The sequence below is a fragment of the Schistocerca gregaria genome, chromosome X (assembly GCF_023897955.1).
Source record: "Schistocerca gregaria isolate iqSchGreg1 chromosome X, iqSchGreg1.2, whole genome shotgun sequence".
In the NCBI taxonomy this organism is placed as follows: Eukaryota; Metazoa; Arthropoda; class Insecta; order Orthoptera; family Acrididae; genus Schistocerca; species Schistocerca gregaria.
Genome location: NC_064931.1, coordinates 118,687,286 through 118,704,914, shown reverse-complemented (window position 1 = coordinate 118,704,914; position 17,629 = coordinate 118,687,286). Strand labels below are relative to the sequence as shown.

The following is a 17,629-nucleotide window of genomic DNA, read 5'->3' as shown; positions in this document are numbered from 1 at the left end:
TTTTTACTTTATTTAATATGCCATCAAAATGAAAATTAGCGAGATGGTGGAAACCTGGTTGTCAATCCTAGTCTCTAATCAGCAGCCAATTTAACCAAGTATACTATCAAATTATGCCTACAGTATTGAGAAACCTTCAATGTCACGTTTTCATCAAGTAGCTCCTATACACTATTAACAAAAGTTCTCCCATTGGGTAGACGGGCATAGCAGCACATGGGTAACACGTCTGGTAGAAGGTCTGTGGAATACCAAATACCAGAATCCCAATTTTGCACAAATTTTTATTGCCATGATGTATTCATTACACTGAAGCTTCAGCATGTCTGAATGGTTTTCACTTTTATCATTGCAGTGCATTTTATTCAGCTGATCTTTTCATTTTCTTCAGATGTATAAAAAACATTTTGAGTACTTATTGCTCTCAGAATAGCTGACAGGAAGAACAACATGTAATATTTATTATTCATATAAATATCTAAGCAAATGATTCTGAGATGTTTCAAGAGAAACAGACGTGTAAATTCCCTATACTACAGATGACAGTCACTTAAATACTTTGTTTGAAACCTAGATTCCAATTAACATATCAGCTGACTTAATTAGAAGTCAGTCACTTCCAGTAACAATAGCCTCAATCAATCACTTTTAAACAAGAGAACTGAGAAAATATTGAGTTCAACAATAGGACCTACACAATACAGTTAAATTACTGATACTATTTAAGAAAAATTCTAAGAAACTTTGATTAAAATATTAGATTCATTACATTACTACCACCGATACACAACTGTGGGGTGGTTGATCTTTGCTTACCATCTACACTTGTGTATGATCCACAGTCATTAATGATGCTGCCAGAAATGTGTACACACGTACCCTGCAAGCTATTGTACACAAATACAAAAATGTAATTGACAGGGGGAGGGTGGAGCGAGATTGGGGGACAGGGGACGGGGCTGGGGCTGGGGCCAGTGGCGGGAGGCGCGGGGGCGGGAATGGTGGGAGGAGGTGCGGGGGCGGGGACGGTGGGAGGTGGAGTGGGGGATCTGGTGGGAGGAGGAGTGGGAGCAGGGGAGGGGGTGGGACAGGTCTAGGAGGAGGAGGAGGAGGAGGAGGAGGAGGAGGAGGAGGAGGGTGGTGGTCAGGATAGTGGGTTGGAGGAGGGATGTATAAGGCAGTGGCTTAATGTACTTTCAGAAAAATTGAACACTTCCTTATGAACTGAAAACAGAAGAAATTATGAGGATGCCCTTTTGATTATTGTGCCTCATGGTTGCAAAACCTACTTCTGTTCTTGTACACCCACTGTTTGATTTGCTGTATACAATGATGAAGTGTGTGTGGCTGTTTTCGTTTGTTCTTACTGATAGCTCTGTAGTGTTGAAGCTGATAGTAAAACCTTACAGTACTTATATATGAACTAGTATACAATAGTAGCCTCTCAAATAGGGCAAGACGACATACATCATAGGGCTGTGGCCTGTTCAGAGATGAGTAAGGAGGACCGCATCTCAGCTTTGTGACTGGAAGGAGGTATGACATGGCAGCAGATGCTATTGTTACCTGCCACTTATGGATATACATCTTCCCATTGATGCATAGCTGTGTACCTCACATTGAGGTGTTAACATTGTATGGGGATGGCACACTGAATTGACTGAGGATTGTGACACTTCCTTGGCTGCTGTGTCTGCCCTTCTGTATCCTGAAATACCCAGTAAACGACACCTCTTTTCCCAGGCTTTGTAGTTAGAGAATGACCTCCTGGACATTCTGGACTATCTTATCTTCTGGGTAAAACATTTTAGAGAATGGAGGGCACTCAGAGAATCAGAGAGGACAAAGAATTTAGCACTATAAGCACATCTCATCCTTCCAGTGCCCAAAATATCACATACAATGAAGAGTAATAGACAGTAAAGTCTTGAAGCAGTCAGATCATGAAGAGTGTGATCAGGGAAAACAATAGAGGCACCAATGGTATCACCCTGTTTAAATTCATCTGTAAAGACAGCTGCAGAGTTGTGGTGTTCAGCTAAACTGTCACAAAATACTGTATTTGAAATATATACAGGAGCACAACATCTCCTCTACTGCAATAAATCTAAAATTTATTTGGGCTTCTGCAATAATCAGGATGGCTGGCAGTTGAAACCCTGGATTTGAGGTTGAACTTGCTCCACACTCAGTGACACCACTACACACTGCATGCAGATCCAAAATAGCCTTATTGCTCATGGACAATTTGAGAAAACACAGTCCAGAGGCAGGCAAGCAACTATTTGGTATGCAGTTGAATTCAGAGCTGCAAGGAATGTACATGTCTGATGCACCATGAGGAACTGCCACTGGATTGTGAGTGATGATTCTTCAGCCTCAGCACAGGGACTTGGTATATGACTGTCCAGTAAGCAAGTGTGGCCAGCCTAAGTCCATTGTTGTGGATAGTGTCAATGATAAATAAGAAGGCCTTGCTCATCAATAGTGTAGCTGTGAATGCACAAAAGGCCTATGAAACAGTAAATGCTCTGATGACTCCTGAAGACCTTGGCTATGGCACTTTATGATATGCAGTTCCTTCTGGGTTCTGGCTTTCACCTCTCTCTGGTATGCTAGCAGTGACAATTTGGAGTAAAAAAAAAAAAGAGACCCAGAAACCTTACAGAGTCTTTAAAATGTAGAATGGTGTACCTGATATGTAAGTCCCTTGCCTCTGCACTGCAACTGATGAGTCACTGTTGCAACGTTGGAGGAGGAAAAGAAAACTGCAAAATTGTCTACAAAGAAGGTGCACTGTACAGATCACAGATGTGATACTGTTTATGGCTATGGCAAAGAGGGTAACACTTAAAACACTGCCTTGAGGAACATCATTCTCCTGCCCAAAATGATCTGACAGCCTGTCACCAATTCATAACCTAAAAAACCACTTATGCAGGAAAGACTGTATGAAGAACAGGTGGTGACCACAAAAGCCCCATTGATAGAGTTGTCAAAGACTATGTCAAGAAAGTAATGTTCATATACAAAAGCCTGTTTAAGAGCTGCCTCTAGCAAGGTCAGGTTGTTGACAGTGGACCGAAATCTTCAAAATCCACACATACTGATGACTTAGTTGCCTGGTCTCTAACAACCAGACAAAATTACAGTTAACCATTTGCTCCAGGGTCTTTCCCCACACAGCTCGTTAAGGTGGAACTCTGATAACTAATAGGAGATTTGTGGCCCTTTCCTGGTTTGTGGAGAGGTTCCAAATTACCTCTGCTTGAGTTGGGAAAGCAGCCTGTCTGCTGAATCAAGACCTGCAAGGAGGGTTTCCCATGATGCTGTTGGCAAATGTTGAATTGGAACCTGAGAAATTGCATAAAGGTTGCATATTAAGCAGGAAGAGTCTGCATATATTTAAAGAAGAGTTTCTTGAGAGATTCAAAGAGAGCATTAGGCAACATATATATATAATGAGCAACAGAAACTGCAAAAATAACATAGCAGGAATGGCTAAAATATAAATGCAAAGCAGTAGAAGAATGTCAACTAAGGGAAATATAGATGCTACATATAGGAAAATTAGAGAGACCCTTCAAGAAAAGAAGGTGCTTTATAAATATTAAAAGCTCAAGTGATAAATGGTGAACAAAGAAGGGAAAAGGAAACTGTGATTCAGATATGCAGGAGAACTATGAACATGTGCAACATAACTGGCCTGCATTTTTGTACACCTAACTTGCAGTGGAGGGACTCTAGCCTCCACCACGATGCTGCTCACCAGACTCGTCCTGAAAGCTCCTGTCCCTAGGCGAATGCCCAATGGTGCACTGGGTCAAGTAAATGCAATGCTGAGGGTGCTGCTGAACCATAAACCAGACTCCCATAGTCAATGTGGGGTTGAACAAGGGCTCTGCAGCCCTGCAGCAGTGTAGAGCAATCTGCACCCCAGTTGGTGTTGCACAGGCAGCAGAGGTCATTGAGGTGCTGCCAGCACTTCCGCTTGAGCTGACGCAGGTGAGGGAGCCAAGAGAATCAGTGAATCAGGCATCGAAAACCAGTGCTAAGCATTGATATGTTTACACTATAGTGAGTGGATCATCATCAAGGTAAAGTTCTGGTTCTGGATGAACAGTACAATGCCAACAGAAGTGCGTAACACACGACTTTGCGGCTGAAAACTGGAAACTGTGGGCTCGAGCCCATGGTTCAGCCTTGTGGGTGGCTCCCTGCAGGTGTCTCTCAGCAACACCAGTACTGGTGGAGCAGTACAAAATGCAGAAGTCGTCTGCATACAGAGAGGGCGAGACGGACGGCCCTACAGCTGCTGCTAGATCATTAATGGCCACTAAAATAGAGACACACTTAATACAGAGCCCTGTGGGACCCCATTCTCCACTTGATTGGATCTGGTACCCAAGAAACTTGTTTTTTCTTTGCCCAGACTTGGGAAGGTGAAGTATGACACCCAATAGTTGAGATGTCTCTCTCCCAACACTCCTGGTTCTGTCATTTGTCATTTGATCAGTTGGCGAATGAAGGCACAGAGCTGTTTAAAGGCTGTGAGATGCTCCAGGGGAGGGTGCCGTTTATGCCACTGTAGAGCTTGCCAATGCTCCTTATTGTTGTTACCACCCCCCCCCCCCCCCCCACTCAACCATCACATCCATGTTACCATGTGGGGGAGATTCAGCAGTGACAGCTGAAGTTTACGTTTCCCAGTCTGCCTTGTCGAAAGCCCATCTGGGCAGGTGTCCATGGGCCTGACGCAAGGGCAGTGATAAGAAGATGGGGAAGTGGTCACTACCACACAGAGTCCTGTGCTCACCAATGGATAGATGGGAGAAGTCCTGGGCTGCAAATTAATAAATCAATGGCCATGTTTGTAAGAGGTTGAACTGGGACAGTAAAGTTTCGACATCTCTGCCTCGGCCAGTAAGCAATGCCACCCCAAAAGGGGTTATGCACGTGAAATCTCTCAAAAGTAGGAAAGGTTTAAGTTGTTCAGTCAGTGCAGCTAACACATTCAGGTGTACTGCACCATGTGGAGGAAGGTATACATTGCAGGCAGATATTTCCTGCATTGTCCATCTTCTAAGAGCCACAGATTCAAGAGGGGTTTGAATGGGCACAGTTTCACTACAGATTGAGTTTAGGGTATAAACGCAAACTCCACCTGACACTCAATTATAGTCACTATGGTTCCTGTAATATCCCTTACAGCTGTGGAGGGCAGGGGTCTGCATTGCCAGGAACCAGGTTTCCTGGAGGGAAAAGCAGAAAGCAGGTGTAAAGCTTAACAGTTGCTGTAGCTCAGCCAGGCAGTGGAAAAAGTGCCACAATTCCACTGGAGGATGACATCATGAGCCTGGGAAGGCATTCGAAGAGGCAGTTTATGTCTCAGGTTTACTTGCTGCCACCGACGTATTGCCTGAACAGTCTATATCCATTTTGTCTGAGGGTCTGGCGAGATCTAGGTCCTCGCCAGGAGCCAGAATCTCCACCTCATCCACAGATGCACAGCTTGTAGTAGCGGTGGTGTGGGTGCCACAACAATTTCCTTGGTCTTAGGGGTTTTCTTTTTGGATTTCTCTCGCTGCTCCTTGGGTTTCCCTGGCTGGGAGGACTTCACTGATTCAGTTTCCGGGGCTGAGGATGAGCATGAATCCCTACAACCAGCTGCTTTTGGGCTTTTCAGCCACTGGTGGGTGTCATCTTCCCCACTAGCACAAACCAGGGCATGGAGTGACCCAATGGACCCTTTCCTAGCAAGAGAAGCCAAAGAAGTTGTATACTTCTCCGACTGAGAAGGGGGACTGGTGTCCCTGATGGTTGGGGGAAGTGGTGTTCCTGAAGTACGTGGTGCAGGAGCAACAGGGAATGAAGTGCCTCCCACCATGAAAGGGGCAGGTGTAGTCTTCCAGCTCTGAGACATGATTGGGGTTGGCAGAGCAGATGGGTCTAGAACTGTTGTAGTGGCAACGTAACATGATGTCATGTATATAGGATATGGTGTTCAAATTTCCTCTTAGACTCAGTGTAGGTCAGTCTGTCCAGGGTATTTTACTTCATGATTTTCCTATCTTTCTGGATAATCCTGCAGTCTAGCAAGCAAGGCGAATGGTGTCCTCCACAGTTGATACAGATGGGAGGTGAGGGACAGGGATTATTTGGATGTGATGGACGTCCACAATCTCAATATGTGTTGCTGGAAGTACAGCAGGAAGACACATGGCTTAACGTCCAGCATTTAAAACACTGCATTGAGGGAGGGATATATGGCTTTACATCACAGCAGTAGACCATCATCCTGACATCCTTTGTTACTGTATCACACTCGAAGGCCAAGATGAAGGCTCCAATGGCAACCTGATTATCCCTCAAATCTCTGTGGACACGCCAAATGAAATGTACACTTCACCACTCTAAGTTGGTGTGCAGCTTATCATCAGACTGCATAAGAAGGTACCTGTGAAATATGATACCCTGGACCATATTTAAGCTCTTATGGGGCATTATGGTTACCGAAACAACCCCCAGCTTGTCACAAGCAAGTAACGCCTGTGGCTGGGCAGAGAATGCTGTTTTGATCGGACAATCCCTCCACCTCCCCTAACTTGTCCTCTACATGCTAAACAAAAAACTGAGGCCTCATCATCATGAAAGATTCCCCATCAGCTCTCTAACATACAAGGTACTGGGGTGAATAAGAGCCACTGCTATCCTTAGCCTGACTTTCCTCCCATGGTGTGGCCAGGGAGGAGAATGATTTTGGGGGTTGTACTACTGTGCATTGAGTTGAGCCCATGAACACTTGGAGACTGCTGGTGTTTGATCACCAGTTAGAGATCATGTACTACACTTCATCGCGTGTCATCCACCCAGACGCAACCAACTCTGACCAGGGTCCCTACTCATGGGCACCATACAGCTGCAGCAAAGGCCACCTGGCAGGATGGCCATTGCTGGGAGTCCTGATGCCCCAGGGGGATGGGCATCTACCCCTTGGCATACATGCGGAGTTAACGGCGTAGGCATCAGTCGACCAATCCCCATGTTGTCAGTGTCTGCAATCAATGGGGTACAGGGTTGTCCCACCACAACGGACTGGGTAGCATGCTTGATGTCAGGTGCAAACAAGTCCATTGCCATTATCAGCACAAGAAATGATACTGCACAGTGGATGGAGGGTGACCTCGCCCAACAGCTGGAAAATGGGCTGAAGTGCAGATCAATGTCAATGTTGGATGTGAAAGGTCTCAGCACAGAATGCACCATGTAAGGTGCCCTTCCTCAGTTGGCTTGCTCTCCAAGTAAATTTTGAAATATGGAGGTCAAACCCCACAGGGGACAATCCCGTAAAGGCCGAAACATGTGGGACTCCTTTTAGTTGCCTCTTACGACAGGCAGGAATACAACAGGCCTATTCTAACCCCCAGATGTGCAGGGGTGAACTGGGAATGGTTTAAGTAGATAGGCAGGCTGGGAAAAGCAACGAAAGCTCTTCAGAAAGTGAGATTTATCAACATTGAATATAAATGTAAGTGTTGGGAACTTGCTTCTGAAGGTATTTGTATTATATGTAGTCATCTATGGAAGGGAAATGTGAACAATAAAAAGTTTAGACAAGAAGAAAATAGAAGATTTTGAAATGTGGTGCTACAGAAAAATGCTGAAAATTAGATGGGTAGATTAATTAACTACTCAAGTACTGCATTGGGAGAAAAATATACTGCAAACTTAAAAGAAGCTATCAGTGGAGATAGATTGCAATAGTTATGCAGAGTTAAAGACACCAGGACAGAAGGGCTGCACCAGGCCAGTCTTCAGACTGAGAACAGGATGGTGACAACATGAATGATCTTCAAATTTCAGTCCACATATAATTATTTTTTGAAAGTCATCTCTATGATTATGCTAACACATTATAAGTTTGAGATTTTTTAGTGGTACAAGCAAAAGGTGGGAATTTGAGGAGATGGGACCTGGATAAACTGAAAGAACCAGAGGTTGTACAGAGTTTCAGAGAGAGCATAAGGGAAATAAGATCGACAGGAAGTGCAAAATGGCTAAGCACGGATCGCTAGAGGACAAATGTAATGATGTAGAGGCTTATCTCACTAGGGGTAAGATAGATACTGCCTACAGGAAAATTAAAGAGACCTTTGGAGATAAGAGAACCACTTGTATGAATATCAAGAGCTCAGATGGAAACCCAGTTCTAAGCAAAGAAGGGAAAGCAGAAAGGTGGAAGGAGTATATAGAGGGTGTATACAAGGGCAATGTACTTGAGGACAATATTATGGAAATGAAAGAGCATGAAGATGAAATGGGAGATTCGATACTGCGTGATGAGTTTGACAGAGCACTGAATGACCCGAGTCGAAACAAGGCCCCCGGAGTAGATAACATTCCATTGGAACTACTGATGGCCTTGGGAGAGCCAGTCCTGACAAAACTCTACCATCTGGTGAGCAAGATGTATGAAACAGGCGAAATACCTTCAGACTTCAAGAAGAATATAATAATTCCAATCCCAAAGAAAGCAGGTGTTGACAGATGTGAAAATTACCAAACAATCAGTTTAATAAGCCACAGCTGCAAAAATACTAACACGAATTCTTTACAGACGAATGGAAAAACTAGTAGAAGCAGACCTTGGGGAAGATCAGTTTGGATTCTGTAGAAATACTGGAACACGTGAGGCAGTACTGACCTTACGACTTATCTTAGAAGAAAGATTAAGGAAAGGCAAACCTACATTTCTAGCATTTGTAGACTTAGAGAAAGCTTTTGACAATGTTGGCTCGAATACTATCTTTCAAATTCTAAAGGTGGCAGGGGTAAAATACAGGGAGCGAAAGGCTATTTACAATTTGTACAGAAAGCAGATGGCAGTTATGAGAGTCGAGGGGCACACAAGGGAAGCAGTGGTTGAGAAGAGAGTAAGACAGGGTTGTAACCTCTCCCTGATGTTACTCAGTCTGTATAATGAGCAAGCAGTAAAGGAAACAAAAGAAAAATTCTGAGTAGGTATTGAAATCCATGGAGAAGAAATAAAAACTTTGAGGTTCGCCGATGACATTTTAATTCTGTCAGAGACAGCAAAGGACCTAGAAGAGCAGTTGAATGGAATGGACAGTGTCTTGAGAGGAGTATATAAGATGAACATCAACAAAAGCAAAACAAGGATAATGGAATGTAGTCGAATTAACTCGGGTGATGCTGAGAGAATTAGATTAGGAAATGAGACGCTTAAAGTAGTAAAGGAGTTTTGCTATCTGGGGAGCAAAATAACTGACGGTGGTCGAAGTAGAGAGGATATAAAATGTAGACTGGCAACGGCAAGCAAAGCGTTTCTGAAGAAGAGAAATTTGTTAACATCGAGTATAGATTTAAATGTCAGGAAGTCGTTTCTGAAAGTATTTGTATGGAGTGTAGCCATGTATGGAAGTGAAACATGGATGATAAATAGTTTGGACAAGAAGAGAATAGAAGCTTTCGAAATGTGGTGCTACAGAAGAATGCTGAATATTAGATGGGTAGATCACATAACTAATGAAGTATTGAACAGAACTGGGGAGAAGAGAAGTTTGTGGCACAACTTGACTAGAAGAAGGGATCGGTTGGTAGGAAATGTTCTGAGGCATCAAGGGATCACCAATTTAGTATTGGAGGGCAGCGTGGAGGGTAAAAATCATAGAGGGAGACCAAGAGATGAATACACTAAGCAGATTCAGAAGGATGTAGGTTGCAGTAGGTACTGGGAGATGAAGAATCTTGCACAGGATAGAGTAGCATGGAGAGCTGCATCAAACCAGTCTCAGGACTGAAGACAACAACAACAACAACAACAACAACAAGAAGCAATTTGTGAGATTGCTTTTGAGCAGGGGGAAGGGCAGAAGAGGGAAATCATTTTTCATAAATTTGTCTACATCAGTATATTTAAGTGTATGAGTTTATTTTGACTATATTCGAAGTCACATATAGAATATTCATTTAAATACTGATTTAAGATCTTACTGTGGAAATAGTAACTATGTAATATTGTCCTATGTTTTGAAATGTACTTCTGACACTGATAGGAATGTACAGGATTATCTGGCTCTTTTGTAATTCACAAAAATATAATCACAAACAATGAGTGCTGCAATGTAATTTATGAAACATTACTACCATCTTATTTCAGTGTAATATTAACCAAAATGTATTTCTATTAAATTTTCTTAAAACTTTTCATGTGTTCAAAAGCTACAGAAACAAGTCAATATATGAAACTGTGCAATTCATGATGGCATTAGGAAATTTAAACAAATCTAACATTCTGATAACCAAGCCAGATACATAAGTTTTGCCTATCTCATGTAATTAATTTCATCTCTCAATATATTGTAAGAACTCTTTATTAACTAATTTGGCCATAAGTAAAGAAGAAAGTAACTGATTTGGTTGGTCAATTAATTTGGGGGGAGTGGACAAAACAGCAACGTCATCGGTCCCTTTGGATTTTGGAAGGAAGACGGCCATGCCATTTCAAAGGAACCATCCTAGCTCTTGCCTGAAGCAATTTAGGGAAACCACAGGAAACCTAAATCAGGATGGCCGGATGCAGGATTGAACCACCGTCATGCTGAATGCAAGGCCAGTGTGCTAACCACTGTGCCACCTCACTCGGTAAGGTAACTGAATTATTGTTAAATTGAAAATCTTATATTTCACTGTCAGAAAATAAAATTACTATGACATCTACATCTACATCTACATCTATACTCCGCAAGCCACCCAACGGTGTGTGGTGAAGGGCACTTTACGTGCCACTGTCATTACCTCCCTTTCCTGTTCCAGTATGGTTCGCAGGAAGAACGACTGCCGGAAAGCCTCCATGCACGCTTGAATCTCTCTCATTTTACATTCATGATCTCCTCGGGAGGTATAAGTAGGGGGAAGCAATATATTCAATACTTCATCCAGAAATGGACCCCCTCTAAACCTGGACGGTAAGCTACACAGTGATTCAGAACGGCTCTCTTGCAGAGTCTGCCACTTGAGTTTGCTAAACATCTCCATAACGCTATTTCACATACCAAATAACCCTGTGACAAAACATGCTGCTCTTCTTTGGATCTTCTCTATCTCCTCTGTCAACCCGATCTGGTACGGATCCCACACTGATGAGCAATACTCAAGTATAGGTCGAACGAGTGTTTTGTAAGCCACCTCCTTTGTTGATGGACTACATTTTCTAAGTACTCTCCCAATGAATCTCAACCTGGCACCTACCTTACCAACAATTAATTATATATGATCATTCCACTTTAAATAGTTCCGTACGCATACTCCCAGATATTTTACAGAAGTAACTGCTACCTGTGTGTTCCGCTATCATATAATCATACAACAAAGGATCATTCTTTCTATGTATTTGCAATAAATTACATTTGTTTATGTTAAGGGACAGTTGTCACTCCCTGCACCAAGTGCCTATCCGCTGCAGATCTTCCTGCATTTCACTGCAATTTTCTAATGCTGCAACTTCTCTGTATACTATAGCATCATCCGCGAAAAGCCGCATGGAACTTCCAACACTCTCTACTAGGTCATTTATACATATTGTGAAAAGCAATGGTCCCATAACACTCCCCTGTGGCACGCCAGAGATTACTTTAACGTCTGTAGATGTCTCTCCATTGAAAACAACATGCTGTGTTCTGTTTGCTAAAATCTCTTCAATCCAGCCACATAGCTGGTCTGATATTCCGTAGGCTCTTACTTTGTCTATCAGGCAACAGTGCGGAACTGTATCAAACGCCTTCCGGAAGTCAAGGAAAATGGCATGTACTTGGTGGCCTGAATTTAACATTTTCTGGGTCTCATGAACAAATAAAGCGAGTTGGGTCTCACACTATCGCTGTTTCCTGAATCCATGTTGATTCCTACAGAGTAGATTCTGGGTTGCCAGAAATGACATGATACACGATCAAAAAACATATGCTAAAATTCTACAACACATCGATGTCAGAGATATAGGTCTATAGTTTTGTGCATCTGCTCGATGAACCTTCTTGAAAACTGGGACTACCTGTGCTCTTTTCCAATCATTTGGAACCTTACATTCCTCTAGAGACTTGCGGTACACGGCTGTTAGAAGGGGGGCAAGTTCTTTTGCATACTCTGTGTAGAATCGAATTGGTATCAAGTCAGGCCCAGTGGACTTTCCTCTGTTGAGTAATTTCAGTTGCTTTTCTATTCCTTGGACACTTATTTAGATGTCAGCCATTTTTTCGTTTGTGTGAGGATTTAGAGGAGGAACTGCAGTGTGGTCTTCCTCTGTAAAACAGCTTTGGAAAAAGGTGTTTAGTATTTTAGCTTTATGCGTGTCATCCTCTGTTTCAATGCCATCATCATCCCAGAGTGTCTGGATATGCTGTTTTGAGCCATTTACTGATTTAACATAAGACTAGAACTTCCTAGGATTTTCTGTCAAGTTGGTACATAGAATTTTCCTTTCAAATTCGCTGAACACTTCACACTTAGCCCTCCTTATGCTAACTTTGACATCGTTTAGCTTCTGTTTGTCTGAGAGGTTTTGGCTGCATTTAAACTTGCAGTGAAGCTTTCTTTGCTTTCGCGGTAGTTTCCTAACTTTGTTGCTGAACCATGGTGGGTTTTCCCTTCCCTCACAGTTTTACTACATCTACATCTACATTTATACTCCTCAAGCCACCCAACGGTGTGTGGTGGAAGGCACTTTATGTGCCACTGTCATTACCTCCCTTTCCTGTTCCAGTCGCGTATGGTTCGTGGGAAGAATGACTTTGCATTTAGGAACATGTACTTATAAATCAGAAGTATTTTGCCATCTAAATTGTCAACTCAATGTAAAACTTTTAATTGTAACTCACCCAAAGTCTGTTTATAGCAATTAGCCCATTGTAATGTTTACCATAAGTACTGGTAGATGTTTGTAACCAGCAGGTCAGTCTTCTGTTAGAATTTGAGGTGGAAGTTACATTTGTCATTGGTCATAACAATGTGATGATAATTAGTACTACATAAAATGTAGTGTCTGTATACTTTATTATTATATATATCACAAAAAGTCTGCAGATTGGTAAAATTCCAGATTATTATCCAAAGAAGAGAAGAAGGCAGGTATTTGTACTTTGCTGAATTTACACCCCTGTCTGAAGACCTGTTCACATTATTGGCTGTTGTCATGAACAGCAACAAATTCATTTACACTCCAACAGATTTTGAAACAGTGAAATGTTACAACATATATGAATGTTTTACATTCTGTTATTGAAGCGGTATTTCAGTCTTTTCCTACTCTGACATTCCACATCATCTTTCTTCAGCATTTTCTACAATATGCAAAACAGGAACTGCAAGTCGTCTACCAGCAGCTACGTTTTAAATATGAAATAGCAGGTAAGGTAATATTCTTATCTGGACTAAAAAGTAGGAAGTATAGACACTAGAAGCAGAAGGTAAATGACCTTTTAGGCTGCATAAAATGAAATTGAAAACAAAAACAAATGCTACTTTGGAAAGCTTAATTCTTGGCTTAAGTGGTCACCTTCTTGGGGAAAAAAAGATGGAAGGAAGGAACTTTTTACAAAGTTTAGTTTTTCTGTGCTTCTCATTCCATTAGAACTACTGATGATGTTTGGAGGGCCAGTCCTAACAAAACTATACCATCTGGTGAGCAAGATGTATGAAACAGGCGAAATACCCTCAGACTTCAAGAAGAATATAATAATTCCAATCCCAAAGAAAGTAGGTGTTGACAGATGTGAAAATTACCAAACTATCAGTTTAACAAGTCACAGCTGCAAAATACTAACGCGAATTCTTTACAAAAGAATGGAAAAACTAGTAGAAGCCGACATCGGGGAAGATCAGTTTGGATTCCGTAGAAATGTTGGAACACGTGAGGCAATACTGACCCTATGACTCATCGAATATAGATTTAAGAGTCAGGAATTCATTTCTGAAAGTATTTGTATGGAGTGTAGCCATGTATGGAAGTGAAACGTGGACGATGAATAGTTTGGACAAGAAGAGAATAGAAGCTTTTGAAATGTGGTGCTACAGAAGAATGCTGAATATTAGATGGGTAGATCACATAACTAATGAGGAAGTATTGAATAGGATTGGGGAAAAGAGAAGTTTGTGGCACAACTTGAGTAGAAGAAGGGACCGGTTGGTAGGACATGTTCTGAGGCATCAAGGGATCACCAATTTAGTATTGGAGGGCAGTGTGGAGGGTAAAAATAGTAGAGGGAGACCAAGAGATGACTACACTAAGCAGATTCAGAAGGATGTAGGTTGCGGTAGGTACTGGGAGATGAGGAGGCTTGTACAGGATAGAGTAGCATGGAGAGCTGCATCAAAGCAGTCTTGGGACTGAAGACCACAACAGCAACAATTCTGTTCTGACTCCAGACTGAGAACCCTATGGTTCTGAAAGCCTGAGACTTTCATGCTTTTTAATGCCAAGGACAGTACCTTGATACACACCTGTTGTACAAAATAAGGTTTCCCAGATCAATGTTACAAATTATCAAATCATTCACTAGAGCAATATAACACTAAACTTTGAAAAAAAAAATAAATACCATTGTCTCACCATTTGAGTTACGATTTACTTGCATGCTCACTACAAGTTCAGCGGTAACAGGACTCCAAGTTAATGCTATAACCTTTGATAGACATCCATCTCCAGCTGTATATTTCGCAACAATACTGACTTTTTCAATGTTCCAAAGATACAAGTCACCTTCACCTGTGATACCTGCTGTTACAATCAGTGATGAATCCCATGGATGCCATGCATATGACTGTACAAAAAAAGAAAGAAATATTTTTGGTTATAGCATTTCAAAGCTAATTCCTTTACATTAAATTAAACATATCTGAAGGAAAATTTCTCACCAAATTCTAAGATTCTAATTGCTGGGCATTGCATGCCTAAGTAATTGTTTATTTGTTTCCAGAATCACAATTATGGAAATAATTATAATACTGGAGGTAGAAAGGATTAAGCTTATTTATTTGTATGTTCCATAAATTATGTCCCTGGAGATATTATGGTTGCCACATGAAGTTGGTTTTGCAATCATGACCACAATCCATATGCTCTTGGGATGTGAGATACCATTCTAAAGCTTAACTAAAAAAAAGTTATTGCCAGACCAGGATCAACTCTGTGCTGCTAAAATTTTTAAAAGGCAGTCTACATAAGAGATTCCAGCCTTGCTTTAACCCACAAGGCAAATTTAAACATGTCAATAATGGGTACTGTTTTGCAGTCACCTAACTGCATTCACGAAGATTCCAAGAGACAATCAGTGATCATACCCCCAGCAGGGTTGACAGGTGATTCCATTTTGTAAGTTCCTTGCAACTCCATAAAATAATTTTACTTATAGCTAGGCAGCCCTAGAAACAGTGAGGAACTCTGCAGTGTAGGTGACCAAATGTATTCCCACAGCACTGCAGGATTCCAATAGTGTACAGCCTGGAACCCTGTACTAATCACTGTTACATCTAAACAAGGAAAACAAGAATTTCCAGTGATAGCACTATATCACTGGAGGGAACATCTAAATATCGGCTTAGACTTGACACCTCACCACAGTAATGGCCTGCAGCAGCTGCAGCACCAGCATCAGTTTGCTGAGTGTGCAGCAGAAGGCCACAGCTCAGTTGCAGCTCTGGGCATGCTATTGGCATTTGATTGTAATGTTCTAGGTCATGCACGTACATTTCTGAATATGACCTCCATAGAGATACGAACACATAGTGGATGCCAGAAGCTGACACTTGCAGTAGTAAACAGCAGCAATCACCTGATGATATTGAGCAGCTGCACTTCTTGTGGAATTTATTACAAGATGGTTCATCAGACTTGATAGTTGGACATTCCATAGATTTGCCAGGAGAGTCTGAAGAGTGATAAGATTGTTAAGAAATCTTTAATATGTTTCACAAACAATAATAACTATGTGCTATGCAATCAACTGTCAGTTATCGAATCTCGCAGCATGATAGGGAAGTGTGAAAATACAATTACTTCCTCCTTAATTTCAAGTAGAGAGAGAGAGAGAGAAAGAGAGAGAGAGAGAGAGAGAGAGAGAGAGAGAGAGAGAGAGAGAGAGAGAGAGAGAGAGACGATATGCTGCATTTTGTCATGAATGTTGTTTCACATAAGTAAAACAAATGTCGCCATCAACAGGCGTCCTATTACAAATGTGACTGACAAGTATCAGAATTAATTGTGTTTGAAACACAGTTTATTCCTAAATGCTGACAGTGCCCAAGGCATGGACATCCACATAAATTTATCTAGGAGTAGACAAGATGCTAAAATTGCAACTTTTGGTATAACTCATTATGAGAGTAATTCTTTAGGCTTTTCTAGTGAGGCATTGTTGACTAGTTGGGTTTCTGCCAGTTATTTGCACCTTTGCTGCACAATATTTAAACTGCATGACTCGCAGTCCTCTTCAGGTGCTGTCTGGTGCAGAAAAGATGCAAATAACTGGCAGAAACCCAAATATTCAATCATGATGTGAATTTTAGAACTTTCAATGAATGTCTCAGAAATAAGAAGTGGCAGGATACAAAGTTTTATTTTATCTTAAATGAATGACAGTTATGAACTTTATAGATTTTTTTTGAAAGGTAGATTACTTAGACATCTAAAAGACAGGGTTATTTGTCAGCACACACGAAGTAAACATTTTTATACTATTAATATATGGACACTGGATCAAATCTCATTTATGCAACAAGAATGGAAACGAAGCTAGAAAATATTCAGTAAATATATTTTTACTAGCTGACCCGGTAAACTCTGTTCCACCTTAAAGCCAATAAATAATCAGATTTTGGATGTTAAGTTCAATTTTTTATTAGGAAATACAAATAAAAAATTAAGATTTTAATTATTCTTTATGTTCTTTCATGCATAGCTTCCATTCTTCAATTAAGTACCTTGTGGTACACGACATTTTTGTTTTATTATCAGGTGCAAGAACAAACAATGCAGGTGGTCTTCTGATTCGTGAACATGCCGCATATAATTGACCATGTGAAAAACATGGATATTCCAGATTTAAACCACAAAATTTCAAGGATTGGCCTTGTGATTTGCTAATGGTCATGGCAAATGCAAGATGGATCAGAAATTGAACTCTTTTAAACTCAAATGGCATATCGGTTGCGATCATCGGGATCCTCGGAATGAGAACTTCCTCATCTTTAAGTTTTCCTGAGTATCATCATGCAAATAACACTGTTCATCAATTTACTTACCACCAAATCCATACCATTGCACAGTTTTGGTTGGGTTATATTTTGAAACATGATAGTTACGGAGCCAACTTTTAGGTGTAAATTATGCGGTGGTAAGCCAGGCACAGCCAAGGAGTTTAAAAATTCAATTGGATTGTTGGTGGCTTCATCTTCATTTGTTACACAGTCAATAGATTTGAATGAATGCTTTTTACTAATGATCTCATTCTGAATTATGTAGTTTAGGTCATCTACATCTTTATTCTTAGCTGCTAACAGACTTTTCATTCACAATGTTTTGTACCCTTCTTGGATTACAGATTTGTCAAGAAATATT

The 17,629-nt window shown here is 41.2% G+C and overlaps 1 protein-coding gene across 3 annotated transcripts in view; it reads right to left on the bottom strand.

The window, feature by feature from the left end:
• The window catches only part of LOC126298421 (uncharacterized), a 174,619-nt gene that overhangs the window by 38,612 nt on the left and 118,378 nt on the right, over positions 1–17,629 (bottom strand). For 2 of the 3 annotated variants that reach the window (XM_049989749.1, XM_049989750.1), the window contains exon 7: positions 14,624–14,834. The exons of the other annotated variant lie outside the window; for it this stretch is intronic. In XM_049989749.1, the coding sequence (XP_049845706.1) occupies positions 14,624–14,834 (211 nt within the window). The remainder of the gene's footprint in view (positions 1–14,623; positions 14,835–17,629) is intronic. 3 annotated transcript variants of the gene reach the window in all.